The 20,970-nt window shown below is 44.9% G+C and overlaps 2 protein-coding genes across 7 annotated transcripts in view; one reads left to right on the forward strand and one right to left on the reverse strand.

Moving 5' to 3' along the window:
• Window positions 1–9,925, reverse strand: part of Top3b (DNA topoisomerase III beta) — a 25,797-nt gene extending 15,872 nt beyond the window's left edge. For 2 of the 5 annotated variants that reach the window (XM_075970536.1, XM_075970502.1), the window contains exons 1-2: window positions 9,619–9,896; window positions 904–1,085 (exon numbers count right to left, since the gene is read on the reverse strand). In XM_075970536.1, the coding sequence (XP_075826651.1) occupies window positions 904–973 (70 nt within the window). In that variant the 5' untranslated portion in view covers window positions 974–1,085; window positions 9,619–9,896. Of the gene's footprint in view, window positions 1–903; window positions 1,086–6,617; window positions 6,712–9,420 lie in introns of all 5 variants that reach the window. The other 3 variants (XM_075970528.1, XM_075970512.1, XM_075970522.1) reach the window with 3 other exon arrangements.
• Window positions 9,345–12,924, forward strand: Vpreb1 (V-set pre-B cell surrogate light chain 1). 2 transcript variants are annotated; one of them, XM_075970551.1, is made up of 4 exons: window positions 9,345–9,426; window positions 11,921–12,123; window positions 12,203–12,328; window positions 12,416–12,924. In XM_075970551.1, exons 2-4 carry the CDS (start codon window positions 12,009–12,011, stop codon window positions 12,778–12,780), a joined length of 606 nt encoding a protein of 201 aa, XP_075826666.1. In that variant the 5' UTR covers window positions 9,345–9,426; window positions 11,921–12,008; the 3' UTR covers window positions 12,781–12,924. The 2 variants fall into 2 exon arrangements, with proteins under 2 accessions (XP_075826666.1, XP_075826674.1); XM_075970559.1 differs by having other exon boundaries at window positions 12,206–12,328.
• The last annotated feature ends 8,046 nt before the right edge of the window (window positions 12,925–20,970 follow it).

Raw genomic sequence — 20,970 nt, forward strand, 5'->3', positions numbered from 1 at the left:
GTCCTGGGTGACTTAACAGTGTTCAGGGACAAAGGAATTTATGAAAATTTAACAGTGACTCACACCAGAGTCTCGTATTGGCTGGACTAGAGGCAGAGACTCTTGGATTCTCACCTCATTTGTTTTCTTTTTTCAATTTGAGTTTTACCTTCATTTATTTAGATTTAAGGTTACCAGGAACCTCGTAATTATCATATCCTATAATATGTTTCCTCAGCTGAATACTCCTGGTACTTGGAGATGAGATGATGTCTTCTGTACCTCTCTGGACCTTTGGATGCATTCTCAGCTTAAGTAGGGGCTCTTTCTCCTCCAACTGTGGGTAAAAGGGAGGTCAAAGTGGATGTCTGCCATTGCTGGGTACTCACCCAGGATCCAAGAGCTCTTCCTATTTTAGAGGGAAACAAGCCCCTATGTATGGTTTCAACTGTAGAGTGGATCCTGATGGGAAAATCTTCCTCTATTTTCCTGGCTCCTAAGTCACTGGCCACTTGTGAGTGACATGAACTGTAGAGGATGTAACCGCAACTACCTCCAGGGTCTAATAGGCAGTAGTGAGTATTTAGTGGTGCAAAATTCAAGACTTAGTCTCATCTACCTCCTTCAGGGACGGCTTCTTGTGCTTATGAGCAATGTCCCTTACTGGTCCAGCATGCTGACAAACACTGCCTCCTTGACTTCACTGTTTTTCCTGCGGCTTCAGCCCTGGTATTGCACACGTGGATACAGCACATCACAGGAGATTTGCTACTGAGGTGTTTTTCCTAAAACCTGTCAATCCCAGTAGAACCTTCCAGCTGGGAAAGGTACACTTTTGGAAAAAGAAATACCCCAAAAAGCACAAATGACTGTGTTCACAGATTTAAACAATCACGCAGCCTAATATTTTTTTTCTTTTCTTACCTCGGGAGAGGATTTTGGCAATGGACTGTGCCAGGGATGGCTTTTCTGCTACCATGAGCACGGTCTTCATTCCTGCTTCCGGCTGTCAGGGCCCACAAACTGTAGCACCCACACCCAAGACAACAGCAGTGAAAAAGCTTAGAAACGTCTCTGTAGCTCCACACGGCTGCCAGCGCTGACTCCTAAAGGGAAGAGAAGATAGTACATTTACCTCATCCCCTCCAGGGCTCAGGGAACTCTGTGAAGAGGGCAGGAAGATGGTATAGGCTAGAAGGAGTGAAGCGTTGTGGAAAGCCTTCTTCCAGAAAGCAAGAACCTAAGTGCAGTTGCTGAGGGAAGGAGATACATTTCCTTCAGTGGTGTAGTGTCCAGGACCCTGTAAATAACCTAATGAAACTTACTGAGTCACACACATACCAAGATGATATGAAAGAAGAAGGGAATCACAGAGAATGGGGCACAAAGGGCAATCAGTCATGAATGTAATAAAAATACATTATATTCATGTATGAAAATGTCATGATGAAACTCACTAGTAGGTATAATTAACATTTGCTAAATGACTGGGTTGGCAAGACGGCTAAGTGGGTAGAATAAGGAAAGTTACTTTTCTGTCTTATGTTGGTACTGGAGATGGTACCAAGGGCCACCAGTATGCTAAGCAAATATTTTACCACTCAGTTGTACCCCAGTCCTAAGGAAACTAAATTAATGAAAGCTGGGGGCAAGAAGAAGAAAATCTGGGGAAACTAGACAAAATCTGGCCTACAACCAACTGCTCAACTAAAGCGAGTGGGAGTCTGGCTCTGTGCAGGGGAAGCAAAAGTGACACTACAGTTTACGTCAAGTTTGCTGGAAAGATGCTGGGAACCAGAGACCTAGACTCATAGGCGAGGGCAGGATATGGATGTCCAAGTCCCTGGACTTGGGATACCTGTCCGAGAACTCCTATCTTATATGGCAGAGGAATGACTAATTTCTAGGTTGAGAAAGGTACTTTATCTGGCTGGGTATTGGCTACCCAGAGAGACAGTTACTCAATGCAGACGGCCAGGCCAGGGCCCCTTAGGCCCTATGAAACCTATCATATGGCCTGAGACTCACTAACTGCACAGTGCAGTCCCCATCAGAACACAGCAGGCTCTTCCTAAGTAGCCTCACATCCACCTTACTACCCTGTTATTTTGCAGGTCACACTCTACAATCAAATTACAATTTCACCCAATGGGGGGAAACCTATTTGGACTAGGAGAAAGAACAGGGTTCTCCAAGGAAAGGGAAATAGAATACATTGTAATGGAGATATGAAGAGGAAACTAGGAGGATTAAATAGGGAAGGGACTAGAAGGATAAAGAAAGGAAAATGAGGAGGGGCAACTAATACTAAAAGCCATTTGAGAAACCATATGGAAACTTACTCCTGCAGAAGCTTCCTAAAATAGAATCATATGAAAGGAATCAGAAGGAGTTGCTGATAATAGAGGAGACAATACCCCAACAACTAGACATCTTATGCCACCAGGTAAAACCTTCAGTGCCAGGAATGAGTTACATCTTGTTGAGTGAGCCTATGGGGCCCCCTAGAAATCCCAACCTTAGCAGGCTGTTGTCAAGGCTATTGGTTGCTCTCCACAGCCCAGTGCTAAGGTCCTATTACCGAGAACACTTACGAATGCCATCAAACGTGGAGAAAGAGCTTGTTCCAAACTAGAGGTTTCACCCTACTGCAAAGCACTCTGCATGCCACCAGAGAAGAAAGGTAATTATCATCTCTCCCAGCTACCTTCGCGACCTCCACAGACTTGCAGGTTATGGTGGTACCGCAGTGGCACGAATGCTATGGGAGTAACTAACTACTTCCTGACTGGCAAAGGCACAATTAGTTTTCTCCAACAGTCTCAATGTGTATATTGACCATACCTCAGGGCAGGCACTAGGCCCAGGAGTAGTCGGCCAACCCAAAATGAACTGAATAGGATTTTTGTAGTCTTTTTGTCTCATTTTGCTTTGTTTTGGCATTCTTTTTGTCTTACTGATCTTTCCCTTATTTGATTTTCACCTGTATTTTGTGTGTGTGTGTGTGTGTGTGTGCTTTGCTTTTTTTAAGCAGGGGAGAAGAATATAAAGTTGAGTGCATAGAGAGGTGGTGAGAAACTGGAGGAGGGGAAAACATGATCAAAATATATTGTATGAAAAAGTAAAAATCTTTTTCTCATTAAAAATGTCTTAAAAAATAAAACAAAAAAATCCAACCGTATTTGGGCACTCAGAAGGCAGAGGTGAGAGGATCAATAGTTTAAGGTTCTGGCTACACAGAAAACCCCAGGCCAGCCTGGACTATAAGAGACTCTATCTCAAAATAGCAAAGCCAAAAAACATCCATTTAGAGCCTCTGCCTGTGCTCCCTGGCTGAAATGTTCTACCATTCTGAAAAACACTGTTTGGTGACCCTCTTCTTTTTGGCTTATTTTTGGGGCAGGGCATGGAGCTGTACTGAGCTTCAGAGTTCTACTAACACGGCTTACCAGAGTCAAGGCTCTCCTCTCACACCCACTGCCCTTGGCCAGGCTTCTGTCTTAACTAACTCACATTACACTGCACTATAGCCAGTGATCCCTTGAAAGAGGTCATGCAAACTTCATATTTGGACCACTGCTGCCCCCTGCTGTTGTTTTCTGAAACAGGCCTGATGGTAGAGCAGGAAAAAAGACAATAAACACAAAAACCCTACCAAACCAAACCACAACAAACCAACCAAAATAAAATGGAGTGTGTGTGTGTGTGAGTGATTTGCATTTCTTACTTTCAAGATTTCTTTTGTTATGTGTATAGATGTTTTGTCTATATGTGTATCTGGGCATCATATGCATGCAGGGTCTGTGGAGGCCAGAAGAGGGTGTTGATTCCCTGGAAATGGAGTTACAGATGGCTGTCAGCTACCACATGGGTGCTGGATAATGAACCTGGGTCCTCTGCCAGAGCAACAGATGCTCTTAACTGCTAAGTCATCTCTCTAGCTCCTCTTTTCTTTGTTGTGTTGGGGTTTGAACCCAGGGTTTCATGCAATCCAGGACATAACATGAACCCTACCTTTAGTTTCCCTTCCTTTTTGATCTACAGACATACAGCATTATTTTATTTATTTTTTTAATATTTATTTATTTATTATGGATACAATATTCTATGTGTATGCCTGCAGGCCAGAAGAGGGCACCAGACCCCATTACAGATGGTTGTGAGCCACCACGTGGGAATTGAACTCAGGACCTTTGGAAGAGCAGGCAATGCTCTTAACCGCTGAGCCATTTCTCCAGCCCCCATACAACATAATTATTTTGAGATAGAGTTTCACTGTGTATTCCAGGTTGGCCTTGAACTGGTGCTAATTCTCCTGTCTCAGTCTCTTAAAGTGCCATGATTATGGGCCTGAGCCACCATGCCCAACTGCATTAATGTTTATAAATAAAGCATTGTGTATATTAAAAAACTGAAAGAGCTTTGTTCAGACAACTAGGCAACCTTCTGGGGGAAAAAGTGATGTGAGACATTTACTTCATAACGAGATGGCTCAGTGAGTAAGGTGCTTGCTGTGCAGACCAAAGGACACAACTTTGAGAACCCATATAAAAACTAGATGTGGCGGTATGGGCTTAGGATTCCAGTGCTGGGAAAATGGAGACAGGCAGGTGATGGTGCTCGCCGCTTGGCTAATCTAGTAGAAATGACGAGCTTCAGATTTACTAGAGATTCCGCCTCAAAAAAACAGGTGGAGAGCAAGAAAAGGAAAATCCTGACCTCTGGCCTGCAAGGGCAAGCATATCTGCAAACATAAAAAGTTTCTTTTTCCATTTACTTAGAGTTGCTTATATATTTTGCTTACAATTGGGGATAATTGGACTGCTCCTTTATTTTGAGGACTTGTAAAAGAGAATTAGAATTTTGCTGGAGACGGTTGAGCAGGTAAGAGTGTTTATTACTCCTGCAAAGGACTGGAGTTTGGCTCCCAGCACATATATGGGTAGCTCACAACTACTTGTAACTCAAGTTCCAAGTTCTGGCCTCTATGGGCACTATACTTATGTACACCCCCTCTTATATATACATAATTAAAAGTAAAATCTAAAAAAATTATTATTTTGTGATATGAAAGGCTGAGTGACAACACTCGTTAAAAAAAAAAAGAAGAGCTAAAGTAAATCTATATTTAGTAGCAAAGACCAGAGTGGGACAGCTAAACCAGAGCCATCTGTTGTAAGTGCACCTCCTCAGCAATTCCCTGCCTAGAAATGAATATGCCGTCAACAGCAATTTTATTGAGCAACTACTATACTCTTGGTCCAGTCCTGGGTTCAGGTTCATGTCTTCTTAGAGCTCACACTACAGTGTTATGTCTCCATGGGTGAGAAGGGTCTGGGTAGGACTGGATAAGATGGCATGTGGGAGAGGTGTGCAGGCGGGGGATCAGGGAAGGTGAGGCCTGGAGAGAGGACAATAAAGTGGGTGGGGTGGGGTGGGGAAACCGAACGTCAGTGAAGGATTACCATGGAGTCTAACAACCTGATCTCAAATATTAAAGGGACACACAGCTGACTGGACCCTAAAGAGCCAGGGCTAGGCCAGACTGGAGGAAGAGATTCCTGCTGGTTGATGGAAACTCAGCAGCTGAAGTCAGAATTCAGGAGCGGTTAAGGTGTGGTGGAGGAAGCAGCAGTGGTACACGAAGGAATGCAGCTGGGAGCCATTGGATTGTGGCAGGAGAGGGGAGGCCTGAAATCTAAGAAGAGAACACTTCTGACAACACTACAGTGTCAGATGCAGGCTGTGTGATATGGCGGCCAAGAACTGACCACTGAGTTAAGCGATCTGAGTGAAACCCAGTGACCCTGATGGGAGCCACCTATTAGTGACAAATGCAAAGGCTGATGGGATGAATTCTAGAAAATCCCAAGTGTGCTCTTACATTTTGTTTTAGATGAATGGCACGCCACTGTGATAACTGTCCCTGTAGAACAGAAGGAAGACGAGGGAGTGGGTGAAGTGTCGAGAGGCAGCTGGCTAGCAAGGGCATGGAGAAGAGGCCGGGGAGGGTGTCCAGACAGTCTGGGACTCAGACAGGAAGCAAAGGAGGTGGCACTGCTAGATCAATAGAGGGCAGAGGTTGAGAGGCATGATCAAGATGGCAACCTGATTCTAGGAGGGGAAGGGAAGGGTGCTGGAAGGGGCTACAACACTGTGTTATATGGGCTCTAAGGGTAAAAATCTTAGTACTAAGGTGGGAATGAAGTCAGAGGGAGCAACTCTTGGCTTTCAGGATACTGAGTCAGGAATATGGATAGGCTCAGATAATGAACACTGATCTGAGGAGAGACCACAGAAACAAGAGGTAAGTGCTAGCAAGACGGTTCACATGGACAGCGAGCCCTGAGAGGTAGAACCAGAAGAGACATCTGTGAGAAAACACTACTGGGGAATTCTCTGCAGCATCATCATTCAAAGTAAAAGAGCAGAACCAACCTAGTAGTCAACAGGGAACTGGTTATAAAAAAGAACGTCATGTAAATACCTCAGAACACCCAGGGGTCACCAAGATGAGTTACATAGGGAACCTTATGCAATTAACCCAAATAGAAAGAAAGCATTGTTATCAGTGATCAAACACATCTATGTGTACACATGCTCCTAACAAAAGGCAGATGCATCTACATACAACTTGCCTGGGGAGGGTGTGAAGGTCTGGGAGTGGTGGTGGCTCTAGCTTGCCACAATCCCTTCTGTATTATTTAAAAATTTGGTGCCATGGATGTGTGACTGATGGAAGAGAACAAAGACGATGGATTTTAGAATACTGAGGGCTGCAAAGAGCACTGTTCAGAAACAACGGAGAAGTCAACAAACACTCCACTAAAGGGGTTTCTGCTACTCCTTATGATGTATGGAAGTAGCCTAAGTCAAGGTTAGCCTGGACTGTCAGTTCTTGCTGTAGAGCTACAAAGAAATAAATTTTGCCCCAAATAAAAACTTGAATGTTTCCCCTAAATATACAATCTCAGGGGAAAAGAGCCAAGCTCTTAAAAAAAATACTTGTTCTGACTTTCTGACTCATTGCCCCCTGAAAACCATACTCGGGCTCCATCGGTCTGTCTCTATATGGATTGTGTCTCAGTTACTGATATATTTGGTTTTTCAAGACAGGGTTTCTCTATAGCTTTGGAGCCTGTCCTGGAACTAGGTCTTGTAGACTAGGCTGTCCTCAAACTCACAGAGATCCTCCTGCCTCTGCCTTCCGAGTGCTGAGGTTTAAGGTGTGCGCCTCCACTGCCTTGCTTACTGCTGTATCTCTGGCACTGAATGCACAAGGCCCGTTTGTTGGAGTAATGAATGGATGGAACAGCCATGTTTCTGATGCTCATTCTGGGCAAGTTTTGGCTTAACCACAGTCAGAGGCCTAGAAGTGAAATTTAAAGGAGACATGGGGCCTTCCTTTCTCTCATACAGAGATGTCAGAAGCCAGAAAGGAAAACTGAAAGCAGGAGGAGACTGTTCTACGAAGGATTTTTGAGTTTCCTGTCTCTTCTAAAGAAAGGAGAGGCACTGGATAGTCCTGCCAGGGTAGCTGGGATGGGGACATTGTCATCATATTGCTCTATAATGGGAAGGTGGGTCACACTAGAGAAGGGGTGGAAGGACGTGGATTTGCCCTGGCCGTTTGCTCTAAAACCTGTGCTCTAAGATTTTCTCCTTCTGCCTCTGAGAATATCTCTGTTGCACTGCCCTGTAGCACTTACTAAGCTGGATGTGGACTCTATCAGGTTCTTGTCTTAGAGCCCCTAGAACATAAGCAAGTTCTGGGAGAACAGGGACTTTTCTTTGCTCACTCTAATGGGAAGAAGTAGATGGTAAGCAAACCCCGTTGAATGAATGTCTGAATACAAGAGAAAAAATTATCTGTAATGCAAATAAAATGCTTTAGGGCCTTAAAATAAAACAAAAAACCAAAAAAACCCAAAACCCAAACAAGAAAACCAAAGCCAAAACTGAAAACAAAAACTTACTTTAGGCAGGTCATGGTAGGAGGCAAAGGCAGACCGATCTTAGTGTGTGTTTGAGGCCAGCCTGGCCCATACAGTGAGTTCCAGGCCGGCCAGGACTACACAGTGAGGCCTCGGCACATAAAACAAGAACAGCAGGGCACTTTCACCATAGGGGGCTGCAGACACTTCTATCCTAGGTGCTCTTCTTCCATCTCTACCTCTCCTCTGCAGCCCAAGATTCTAGGTTACTGAACAAACTGTCAAGGCCCTTCAGACACAAACATTCTGCCTTAGCAGGGATTATGTCTTTTGTCCAGGAAAAGGAATATAATCGGAATTATACATACATATATACACATACACATTATATACATCCAGAAAAGGTTCCCCAGACCAGATTCTACCTTTTAAAAAGATCTCTGCAGATGTAACTGTGATTCTCTACTAAGGCACATCTTCCAGCTCAAAATGGAAACCAACGAGAAAGCTGAACCCGATGGCTGACAAGCATCACTCATACACCACATTCACTTCTGACTCAGTAACATGTCTGTTCACTTAAGTTCTTGCTTTTTGTGTATGTGGAGAGAGGACATTGAGACTGTATCTTGTGTAGCCAAAGCTTGCCTCAGATTCACTATGGAGCCAAGGATGGCCTATAATTCTCAATCTTTCTGCCTCTAACTCCTGAGTGTTGGGAAACACAGGTAAATGCCAAAATGTCTGCTAACATTTTTTTTCTATATGATCACTTAAATATATAAAATAGACTCTGTAACACAAACCTACAGGACACACCAAGTTCGATCTTGTTTCCCAACGCTCTGAGACTAGTTTGTCCTGTTCGGCTGTGAGGTAAGCAAGTGCTATTTAGGTGTTCACTGCAAAGAGAGAATAGCAAGGCAGCCTGTTTATACTTTGCCAAATCTCACTGCCAATGCCACCATCACTGCATCCTTTTGGAGACACTGTAAATATGGGCATTTCCTCTCCGGCCAGTGTCTTATGAAGTAGCAGATTTCGTTTGAAGAGGAGGCCTGGAAGAGGTCTGCGGGGCATCGAAAGTTTGAGTACTTAGCACTCCAGTGACATTTAAAGACCTACAGACCCAGGAAAAACAGCCTACCTCCTAAGCTCCTTTGTACTGAGTATGCTGCAGCTCTATCTACCAACATCTCTATAAAATAGAAGTTTTTATGTGTGTATCATGTATGGGTGCGCACATGCTGCAGGCTACAAGTGAAGGTCAGAGGACAACTTTGGCATTCGGCTCTTTTCTTTTACCATGTTGGTTCCAGGGATTTTGATGCCAGAGTAAACTGCAGTTCGCAACAATTCGGAACTAGTGAGAAGGAACCTTGGCAAGTTTTGTTTCTATTTTTGCCTCTCCTAATATCAAACCCTGACTGTTCTGGCTTCTTACAACCGGTTCCCAAATGCGTTGAGTGACAAACGCGTTCAGGGAGGTCACCGTCTTCCCTCTCACCTATGCGTAAGTGCTGGCCCTCGATTCTAGTTCACGGGTTCACCCAAGTTTTCTCCAAGTCAGAGAACAGCCGCGGTCTCCAGACGGAGAGGCAAGCGAGTGAAACCTTCAGCTTAGAGGCGGTGCGCGGGCCTCTGCGGACGGCACGGCCTCCCCAGCCGGTTTCCCTACCCGTGAGTCGGGGGGAAAACACCTCACCTCGGGGCCGCGGGGCGCTCGGTGGAGAAGCCACGGTCGCCCACTCCGCGCCGGCCCAGCATGGCCCAGAAGCCCCACCGCAAGGGCAGGGTGCGGCGGTGAGAAAGCGGCGCCAGGCAGGGACCGTGCCCCGCGCCCCCGCCCGGGTCTGAGCTCCGCTATTATTCCGGAAATGCCTGAGGAAAGCGAGCGTCTTCCGCTTCCTCGCGCCTGCAGCAGCCCACCGCTCACCCGCTGTGCCGCTTCACCGGGCTTCTCCGGTGGCCACTCACGCACCCACTTCCGGCTCTGTCCGCATGTGGCGTCCCCCTCGTTTGTTCTCCGATGTCGACACTTCGGTGTCTGAAAGTTCCGAGGCTAGTGAGTTCCGGGTGCCCAGCTGTCTGCGTCCGGTTTGGTGCAGTTGTGGTTCCCAAAGCCTCCACTATATCCCTTCTTCTCCCTGCATCCTGGGGGAGGGGAGTGTCCACCAAAAATCACCCAGAGAAAGCAATAATGATGATTATCATTATGGTTATGAAAACTGGCATGAAAACAGATGCTATTAATAATTAAAATAATTTTAAAATTACAGACAACAGGCTTCTTTCAGAGTTAGAAACTTTTGAGAGTCAAGGATGGTGGCTCGTACCAGGAATTCAGTCAGTAATCAGGAGGCTGAGGCCAGTCAGGACCTACACATTGAGTTTCATTCTAGGCTGGGTTACAAGGTATACAAAACAACCCAAACAAAACACCACCTAAAATTTTGTAGACAGTATTATTTCTGTTAATATATCTGGAAGATGATGTATAAATTTTTGTTTTAGAGCATTAGGATCACAGAAGTTTAAAATAGTTTTCACGACTTTATTAGCATATTGTTTTTAATAGCCTGGTGTAGTGACACATAACCTTTAATCCCAGCACTCGGGAGGCAGAGGCAGGTGGATTTCTATGAGTTCAAGGCCAGCCTGGTTTACAGAGCTAGTTCTAGAACAGTCAGGGCTACACAGAGAAACCCTGTCTAAAAAAACCAGAGAGAGAGAGAGAGACAGAGAGACAGAGAGACAGACAGAGAGATCCCCTGGTTTTAAACCTTCACTCTGTAACTAAGCCATGGCCCTGACAGTCCTAACAAGCTAGGGTTGGGCACCCATCCTCAATACATCCGTGAAAGAGACAACTAAGGCTGCATGATAGCGCAGCAAGTAAAGACACCGACTGCCAAGCTGGCCATGTGCACGCGACATAAATAAAAATAAAGAGATAGGAATTACTAAAAAGCAGAGAAAAGAGGTTTATTCAATGTCCTCACATGTGGTAGAGTAACAACTAATGAGGTCTAGTAACTCTCCCCACAAGTTCTTGGGGTCCTGAAATGAGACTTAGGTTTAAGTAGAGAGCAAGAAGTACGCTTAGCTACATTACTATATGGTCAAGGTTGTTAAGTTTCAAACTTGGGAAAAATGGCTGAGTTGCCTTTTAACATATCAAAGCAAATCTAGCCTCCAGGTTCTCCCAGCATCCCTCAGTCCCTACCTGCTGGTACACCTCTGTCTTCTACCCTGAACTCTCTAGGCCAGGGGCCGGGCTGCCCTTGCCTCAGAGGCTCTTCCCTATATAATCCAGAATCTTTGGTCACCTGCCCCTTTGGCCGCCTGGCTGCTGCACCAGGTTCCCCCTCTTTTCTCTCCGCCCCCCCCCATGGCCCAGCTCAACCTGGTCATGTCCACTCTGGACTTTCCCAGATGTCCCTGCCTGTCTCTAGCTACACTCTGCCTTTTATCTATCATAAACCTCCTCCACTATGCCTAGGAGCATCATGGCCTTCCCTTTCCTTTTTAGTTATTTATTTCATGCCGAGGTGTGGTCTTGCCCATAATCTACTCATTGATGTCACACAGTGATCTGATAGATTGTTAGAACTGAGTGAAATATCTTCCTGAGAGGCAAGGCCTTCAGTGGCTGGCCCCAAGTCTTCAGCCTTTCCCCTCTACCAGAATGGGATTCCTGGGGAAATTTTAATTCTTTGGGGACAATAGTCTGATAGCATAAGTGTCTGTCTTTAAATTGTCATTGTAACATCCTGGCAGGGTGACTCCATTCTAAAGAGCAGCCCCTCCCTTTGTCCATCAGATTATGATTCTGTTGCTTCTTTTTTGAATTCTCTTCACCTGGCTTTGTTCTAGGAGGGAAAGACCTGGGTTGACGGCTCTTCAGAGTTTAGAAGGGGTCAGAGCACCCCTCTCCTAGGACCCCCGATTTCTTGCTATGTGAAGAGGTGCTTTTCCTGCTCTGAGGAAGCATCCTCTCGTCCCAGTTCACCAGGTATTTACACGTGAACAAGAAATCTGTTTCTACGGGGCTCAGCTTCTCAAGGGGAATTGAGGCCACCCTCCCTCAGGGAGATGAGCCCACCAGCCAGCTCCTGGGTTCTGGTCACGAGCTTCAGCAGGTGCTTCCTCCCAGCACACTTCCACGGGACCAAGGCAGAGCCACAAAGGCTGCCGTCTCACCATTCTGGTAAGTGACGCTCCAGAGCCCCAGAAAACTTGGGAGGGTGGTGAGCAGGAACCAGGGTTCAATGACCCTCTTCTCAAAGCAGGGAGGAGAGTGTTTCCCAGCCGGCAAGGGCCCCAGGAGCAGGGGCTGTGGGAAGCAGACTGCTGCAGGTCGCAAGCCATGGCCTGGACTTCTGTCCTGATCATGCTGCTGGCCCACCTCACAGGTAAGGGAACTCCTGGGGTCTAGAGCCTCCTTGCCCCTCCTCTTGCCTTGCTCTGCCCGGGTGATGGGCATGCTTCTGTCTTCCCAGGTGGTGGCTCTCAGCCCGTGTTGCATCAACCACCATCTGCCTCTTCCTCGCTTGGAACCACTATTCGTCTCACCTGCGCCCTGAGCAGCAACTATAACATCGACATTTACAGCATTTACTGGTACCAGATGAGGCCAGGTCACCCTCCCAGGTTCCTGCTGGGACATTTCTCACACTCAGACAAGCCCCTGGGTCACAAGATACCGGCTCGCTTCTCCGGATCCAAAGACGTGGCCAGGAACCTGGGGTATCTGAGCATCTCTGAACTGCAGCCTGAGGACGAGGCTGTGTATTATTGCGCCATGGGGCCCCGGAGCCAGGAAAGGGAGAAGTGGATGGAGAGGGAGAGAGAAGGAGAAAAGTAGTTCCAGATTCGGGATCCCAGGCTCTAGAGACATTCAGACCCTGAACTTTAGGTGCAGTTTGCTTTGCTCGGCTAGGCTGGTAGAGGGAGGAGGGGTAGAGCATGGGGCTTCGCAGAGCCAAGGAGATGGAGCCATTCAGCTTTCCCTTGTCTTGCAGTGTTGCTGTGGGCCCCACTGGAGGCTGGGTTATAGAATTAAAGCTGTTTCTCTGAGTTTGGCTTGACTGGTTTGTGATCTCAGAACCAATGTAAGAACTGGCTAGTCCCTGGAACCTGACTAGTGGTTCTCAGCTTGGCCAGGCACCGTGAACAACAAGCTCATTATGATCACGGGGCAAGCGGATTACAGAAACATCCTGGAGGGGGACCTCCTTGCCAGGGGCAGGGTCCTCTCTTGTTGCCTTCAGAGTCACAGAGTGAAGGGGCTAAGGGAACATCATCACTGGCCCTCTACTTTAGGGTACAGCAGGTTCCCCTCCTTGGTACCTAGTGACGCTTTGGGATGAGGCTGCTTCGCCATGGGGCTGCCTGTGCACTGTGGGTGTTCAACAATTTCTCTGCTACCAAATACAGTACACAGCACATGTCCCCACTGTAAGTGATGACAACCCCAGATGGCTCCAGATAGCAGTAAAAGTCCCCAGGGTGAGAGAGACACATCTACCTTCTGTGCAAGGGAGTGATGGGGCCAGCCAATATTTAAAATATATATACACAAGAAATTATTTTCTTTCTTGAGACAGGGTTACTCAGTACCCTTAGCTGTCTTGGAACTCAGAAATCCTCTTGCCTCTGCCTCTCAAGTGCTGAGATTAAAGGCATATGCCACCATCACCCTATGAAATAATTTTTTATTACTGTAGCTGGTTAGTAAGTCAATTGTCACTCTGTAAAAGTCAAAGGACAAACGTATTAAAAATAACTATGATTAAATAATACTAGTGAACACATTGTAAGTTCAAATTGTGATGTCAGTGAGTACAATGTGAAGGGAGGAGAGGTAGAAAACAGAGCATTCTTGCAAATATTTATCAGTTTAAAATAGACTGCCAAAACTACAATTTATCTTATGTGAGTCTGTTGGTAACCACGAATCAAATGTTATAGAAGTTACACACACACACACACACACACACACACACACACACGGTATGGCAAGACAATAATCGAAAATAGTAACAACATAAAAAATTACATCAAAATAAATTCAACAAATAAAGTGAAAAGTCTTTATGTTTTTGCGTTATTTTTTCTTTTATTAAAAATATATATTTTCATATAATATATTCTCTTTTTCATATATTCTGATTACAGTTTCCTGTCTCCCTGTTCTTCCCATCTCTCCTCCCATTGGATCCACACCGTTTTCATCTCTCTTTAGAAAATAAAAAGGTATTTGAGGAATAATAGTAAAATATAATAAAATAAAAACAAATCAGAAGAGGACAAATGAACCAACCAAACAAACAAACAAAGAGCCAAAGAAAATCACAAGAAAACACATATAGACTCAGAGACACACTTGTTGGAACACTCAGGAATCACATAAAAATCCAAAACAGGATCTCTCTCTCTCTCTCTCTCTCTCTCTCTCTCTCTCTCTCTCTCTCTCTCTCTCTCTCCTCCTCCTCCTCCTCCTCCTCCTCCTCTTCTGCAGGGTTCCCTGAGCGCTGAGGGGAGGGATTTGATGGAGACATCGCATAAGAGCTGTGTGTTCTGAGGTCTCCTTACTCTGCATATGTCTATTTGTTCCCATCTGCTGCAGGAGGCAGCTTCTCTGATGACTGAGCAAGGCAGGGATCTGTAAGTATAGCAGAATGTTCATGAGTAGTCACTTTGTTGCTACATTCAGAACAGTGGTATTTGGTTTTCCTCTTGGTTCCTGGCCTATCTAGCCTCATGTTGGTGACCACCCAAGCAGTGTTGGCTGTGGGTTCCACCTCAGAGTGGGCCTTAACTCAGATCACATATGGCTGGTTACTTTGTGTCCTCACTGCACCAGAAGATCCTGCAGGCAGGCCACTTTTGTAGATTGCTGGGTTTGTAGCTGGGTTGGGGTTTACCTCTCTTCTTTGATAGCAGGCAGAGTCCCTTCTTATGAACACTACTCTGTAGGGTGAAGGCTCCAGGTAGGCACCAGCCCACCTTTTCTGTATTCAATGAGTAGTGTAGGTGTTGTCTTTGTCAATAGGACCTTGCCATCTGTTTGTGGGAATCATTGATCTCTTTCCATCCTGTGTGCCTGAGGGACCAAACTCAGGTCCTAAGACTTGGCAGCTAACACTTTTACCGGCTGAGCTGAACTGTCTTGACTGCCTAACACTGACTAAGTTATACGACATGCGTAACTAGACTTGCCTGCCATGGGTGTGGTCTGTTCCTCCCTGGTGTCATATCAGTTATTTGCCTTCATCTGAGTCGTTTCTCACCCAGCCCCCATTGGGCTTCCTACCTCTTGCTCTGCTGTAGCCATGACTTGTCCTCCATCCTTACTGTCCTGTCCAGTCTGCCTTCACTCTGATTGTTTCCTCTATTCTGAGGCATGGGGGCTAGCCATGTCTGTATTCCCCCACTTTTAAGTCACCACATTCAAATAAAGTGACTGTCTGTTGGCATGAATCTGTAGTCCTGGAGGCTGAGGCAGGAGGATTAAGTTTGAGGTTAGCCTGGGCAACATAGTGAGATCCCCTCATCTAAGTCCTGACTCAGAAAGGTGGGACTTTCCTTTTTCCTTCTTTTCTGTCTTTTTCTTTGGAATGTGGGCCAGAATGCAAGTGTGCTTTCTCTGGCACTTTGGGTTTTTTTCAGTCTTTCTCTGAATCTACCACTTTTGCTAGGTGGCTGTCTGCTGACCCTCCATACCTAACTGAAAGGGCATGGGTTTTGCGGTTTCTTCTCCACCTCCCTCTCTCCTTGGGCAGCTGCTGTTTTCAGCCTGCCTATCCTGTTGTTTTTCTTTTCAATGCGAATGAAATTGTCCTCGAGCTTAAAAAAATAGATAAGTAAAAAAAAAAGCAGGTGAAATGATTTCTAATTATATATTTTATTTAACACAACATGTCCCAAATATGGTTATTTTAATGAGCAACCAGTATAATAGGCACATATGAGGATTACTTCTTTGGTATTCCATCTTTGAAATCCAGTATGCTTTTACAGTTGTGGTGTATCTCAGCTCAGAACCACAACAACTGTGTATGGTGTATGAAAAGAACACAGACTGAAGGGACAGAATTCAGATTGCTCACCATCCAGCCTTTCCTGTGCTGGAACTCCTGTCTTGTCCTGTCCATTTCTGCCGCTTTCCCTTAACTGCCATTGATCAGGTGCTTAGTTCGCTTGGTCGCCTCCAAACCTTCCCTCAAGCTGTCCCTGGACTGTGTCTGCCCTCTGCACTTATGCAAGGCTCCACAGCGATCTCTCCTCCCCCTCCTTGGGCAACCGTTTCCTGACCGCTCTTCAGTTGTTACCTCCCTCCAGTGGGCAGACAGCCTGTTTTCCTAATTACAGTTAGCACCTGCCTCGCAGCTCTGGTTTTATTTAGCAAGACTCTTACGCTAGCTTGCAAATTCCCAGCTGGCTAGAGGCTCTGTGTGTGATAAACACTCTAGGTGATGAGACAGGCGGGGGAGCAAGGGAATGAGTGATGAATGCTTGGGCGAGGGAATTCTAGGCTACTCCCATTAGGATCTCATTGGGACCCCACAGTGGCTGGGGTCACTGCTATTCCGGGAGACTGGGAAGAAGCCCAGGTTCACATTCACATTTGTGACTGGACACACTCTCTCACTGTACCTCTGTCTCTCTGTGGCTTCCCTCTGTCGCATTACCATCCTCTGATGTCTGACTAATGAAACAAGTGACTGAATGCTGCAACCAAGAGGGTCCCGGAAAGGGAAAGCTTGAAGGAGGCGAAGGCACTGAAGGAACGCAGGGAACCTTCTGAGCCTGAGCCAGAGAGAGAGTGGGGGCGGGTCCCAGTGTGCAGTACCTGCAAAGACTCTGCTTATGGATTCGAGAGGACTCCTGACAGTCGTGTGGAACTGTGGGGTTCTGAGGACGGTGACCTATGCACACAGCTTCCAAATGCAGCAGGAAACAACCAGCTGAACTGGACGTGTTGACAGTGACTCAAACATTCTGACCTGAGAAAGATCCTGAGTCCCCGGGGGAGGGGATCTGAGGGGCTTCTGGGGGGTCTTACAGGGAGGCACTTAGATTTTTGTCATTCCCCCCCCCCCCGCAGAGAAGCCATTACGTTTATTGTACTTTATCATTTATTTCCCCTGCAGTGCCCGCTTTTCTGACTTAGCCAGTGATGATGCTGGTGTATGTGTTCCACATTTGCTTCTCTGCCGTTGCTTAGAAACAGGTCATGGCTGGTGGATGCTGACAGATCCTAACCTAACTTCTCAACCAGGCTTCAACCCTGGCTCATAAAGACTACGCAAACAGTGACCAGTTCTTAACACCGGAAGGTCTAGGAGGACCCAAGTCCCTCCCTCCTGAATTGTCTCCTGAAAACTGCAGAATGAGTATACTCAGGGGAGGCCCCCGTTAGAAGTCTCTGCTGGAGAGCAGGAGCCTGACTTCAAACAGCCCCGGTCAGCACTCCTAGAGTGGCAGTGGTAAGAACTGCAGATTTCTCATTATAAACCAGTAATTAGTAATTAGCAAATATGCCATTCTACACAAGGGGCATGAACATCCCTGGAACCAAAGGACAACTCTACTTTTTCCCATTTTAAAAATTTATTTGTTTATTTTTATATACCAATCCCAGTTCCTCCTCCCTTCTTTCCTTCCACTCCCCTGCTCCCACCCTTGCCCCCATCAGTTCCTCAGAGAGGTTAAGGCCTTTCCTGGGAAGTCAACTGAGTCTGTCTCATCATCTCCTTGAGGAGGACCAAGCCCTAGGCTGAGCTAGGTATCTCTGCAGAGAGAGCAGGCTCCACAGTGTCAGTTCATGCATTAGAGTTAGATCCTGGTCCCACTGCCAGGGGCCCCATATACTGCCCAAGACACGCCATTGTCACCTGTATTCAGAGGGCCTAGTTCAAACCTATGCATGCTCCTCACTTGTCAGTATGGAATTAGTGATCTCACACTAGTTTGGGTCAGCTGTATTCTGTGGGTTTCTCTACTGTGGACTTGACCCCCTTTGATCATATTATCTCTCCCCACTCTCTTCAACTGAAGCTCGGCCCAGTGTTTAGTTGTGGATCTCTGCACCTGTTACCATCTGTTTCTGAAAGAGGATTCTAGCTTCTCTGGGGCTGGGGACTTCTCTGGGGTTGCTGGTTATCCTTTACTTTATGACTGATATCCACTTAGGAGTGAGTGCATACCATATTTGTCTTTCTGGGTCTGGGTTACCTTACTCAGGATGGTTTTTTTCTAGTTCTATTTGTCTGCAAATTTTAAGATGTCATTTTTTTTTTTTTTTGGTTTTTCGAGACAGGGTTTCTCTGTAGCTTTGGTGCCTGTCCTGGAACTAGCTCTTGTAGACCAGGCTGGCCTCGAACTCCCAGAGATCCGCCTGCCTCTGCCTCCCGAGTGCTGGGATTAAAGTCGTGCGCCACCACTGCCCGGCTGTCATTTTTTTTAACCATTGAGTAGTACTCCATTGTGTAAATGTGCCACATTTTCTTTATTCCTTCTTTGGTTGAGGGACATCTAGGTTGTTTCCAGATTCTGGCTATTATGAATAATGTTGCTTTGAACATAGTGAGCAAATGTCCTTGTGGTGTAATTGTGCCTCTTTGGGTATATGCCCAAAAGTGGTATTGTTAGGTCTTGAGGTAGAATGATTTCTAATTTTCTGAGAAATCACCAGACTGATTTCCACAATGGCTGTACAAGCTTATACTCCCACCAGCAATGGAGGAGTGTTCCCCTTACTCCACATCCTCTCCAGTCATCAGTGTTTTTGATGTTAGCAATTCTGATTGATTTAAGATGATATCTCACAGTTGTTTTGACTTTCATTTCTCTGATGACTAAAGTTGTTGAGCATTTCCTTAGTGTCTTTTGGCTATTTGAGATTCTTCTGTTGAGAATTCTCTATTTAAATCTGTGCCCCATTTTTAATTGGATTGTTTGGTAGTTTGATGTCTTGTTTCTTGAGTTCTTTGTGTATTTTGGAGATCAACAATCTGTCTGATGTGGGATTGGTGAAGGTCTTTTCCCATTCTGTAGGCTGCCATTTTGTGTGGTTGACTGTGTCCTTTGCTTTACAGAAGCTTCTCAGTTTTGGGAGATCTCATTTATTAATTGTTGCTCTCAGTATCTGTGCTACCGGGTTATATTTAGGAAGTAGTCTCCTGTGCCAATGTGTTTGAGGTTATTTCCCACTTTATCTTCTAACAGATTGTGTGAGGAAGGTCTTTGCTCCATTTGGACTTGAGTTTTGTGCATGGGCATAGATATGGATCTATTTGGATTCTTCTATATGTTGGCATCAAATTATACCAGCAAGAATTCTTGAAGATGCTGTCTTTTTTTCCATTTTATGTTTTTATGTCTTTATTAAAATCAGTTGTTCATAGGTGTGTGGGTTAATATCAGGATCTTTGATTCAATTCCGTTGGTTCACCTGTCTGTTTTCATGCCAGTACCAAGATGTATTTTAGTACTATTGCTCTATAATAGAGCTTGAAGTCAGGGATGGTGATGCCTCCAGATGCTCCTTTATTATACAGGGTTCTTTGGGCTATCCTGAATTTTTGTTTCTCTATATTGAGTATTGTTATTTTGAGGTTTGTGAAGAATTGTGTTGGGATTTTGATGGGCACTGCACTGAATCTGTAGATTGCTTTTGGTAAGATTGCCATTTTTACTATGTTAATCCTACCTATCCATGAATACAGGAGATCTTTCCACTTTCTGGTGTCTTCTTTAATTTCTTTCTTCAAAGACTTGAAGTTCTTGTTCTACAGGTCTTTTACTTGTCTTGTTAGAGTTATCTCAAGATATTTTATGTTGTTGGTGGATATTATAAAGGGTGATGTTTCTCTGATTTCTTTCTCAGCTTCTTTATCATTTGGGCATAGGAGGGCTACTGATTTTTCTGAGTTGATCTTGTTTCCTGCCACATTACTGAAGGTATTTATTAGCTGTAGGAGCTCCCTAGTAGAGTTTTTGGAGTCACTTATGTATACTATACTATTATCAGCAAATAGTGAAAGTTTGATTTCTTTCATTGTAATTTGTATCCCATTGATCTCCTTTTTATTGTCTTATTGTACTAACTAGGACTTTGAGTACTATATTGAATAGATATGAAGAGAGTGGACATCCTTGTCTTGTTCTTGATTTTAGTGGAATCACCTTGAATTTCTCTCCACTTAATTTGATGTTGGCTGTTGGCTTGCTGTATATTGCCTTTATTATGTTTAGAAATGTTTCTTGTATCCCTGATCTCTCCAAGACCTTTGCCATGAGGGGGTGTTGAATTTTGTCAAAGGATTTTTCAACATATAATGAGATGATCATGTGGCTTTTTCTTTCAGTTTGTTTATATGTTGAATTACATTGACAGATTTTCATATGCTGAATCATCCCTGCATCTCTGGTATGAAGCCTGCTTGGTAATGGTGGATGATGTTTCTGATATGTTCTTGGATTTGGTTTGCCAGTATTTTATTGAGTATTTTTGCATCAATGTTGATGAGGGAGATTGGTCTGTAATTCTCTTTCTTAGTTGCATCTTTGTGTGATTTGGGTATCAGGGTAGCTGTAGCCTCATAAAAAGAGTTTGGCAATGTTCCTTCTGCTTCTGTTGCATGGAACAATTTGGGGGAGTTTAGGTATTAGCTGTTCTTTGAAATTCTGGTAGAATTCTGCACTGAAATCATCTGATCCTAGGCTTGCTTGCTTATTTATTTATTTATTTATTTTTGGCTGGAAGACTTTTGATGACTGTTTCTATTTCCTTATGGGTTATAGATCTATTTAATTTGTTTATCTGGTCTTGACTTAATTTTGGTATGTGGTGCTTATTCAGAAAATTGTTCATTTATTTTATATTTTCCAATTTTGTGGAGTACAGGTTTTTGAAGTATGACCTTATGACTCTCTGAATTTCCTCAGTGTCTGTTGTTATGCCCTCCTTTTCATTTCTGATTTTGTTAATTTTGATATTTTATCTCTGTCTTTTGATTAGTTTGGATAAAGTTTGTAAATCTTGTAG

Source organism: Microtus pennsylvanicus, chromosome 1 (assembly GCF_037038515.1).
Source record: "Microtus pennsylvanicus isolate mMicPen1 chromosome 1, mMicPen1.hap1, whole genome shotgun sequence".
Lineage (NCBI taxonomy): Eukaryota > Metazoa > Chordata > Mammalia > Rodentia > Cricetidae > Microtus > Microtus pennsylvanicus.

Excerpts from the sequence above, each read along its gene's own strand:
- Vpreb1 (XM_075970551.1), top strand. The coding sequence starts at position 12,009 with ATGAGCCCACCAGCCAGCTCCTGGGTTCTGGTCACGAGCTTCAGCAGG. Across the intron at positions 12,124-12,202 it reads GCTGCCGTCTCACCATTCTG|CAGGGAGGAGAGTGTTTCCC; the intron begins GTAAGTGACGCT and ends CTCTTCTCAAAG. Across the intron at positions 12,329-12,415 it reads GCTGCTGGCCCACCTCACAG|GTGGTGGCTCTCAGCCCGTG; the intron begins GTAAGGGAACTC and ends CTGTCTTCCCAG.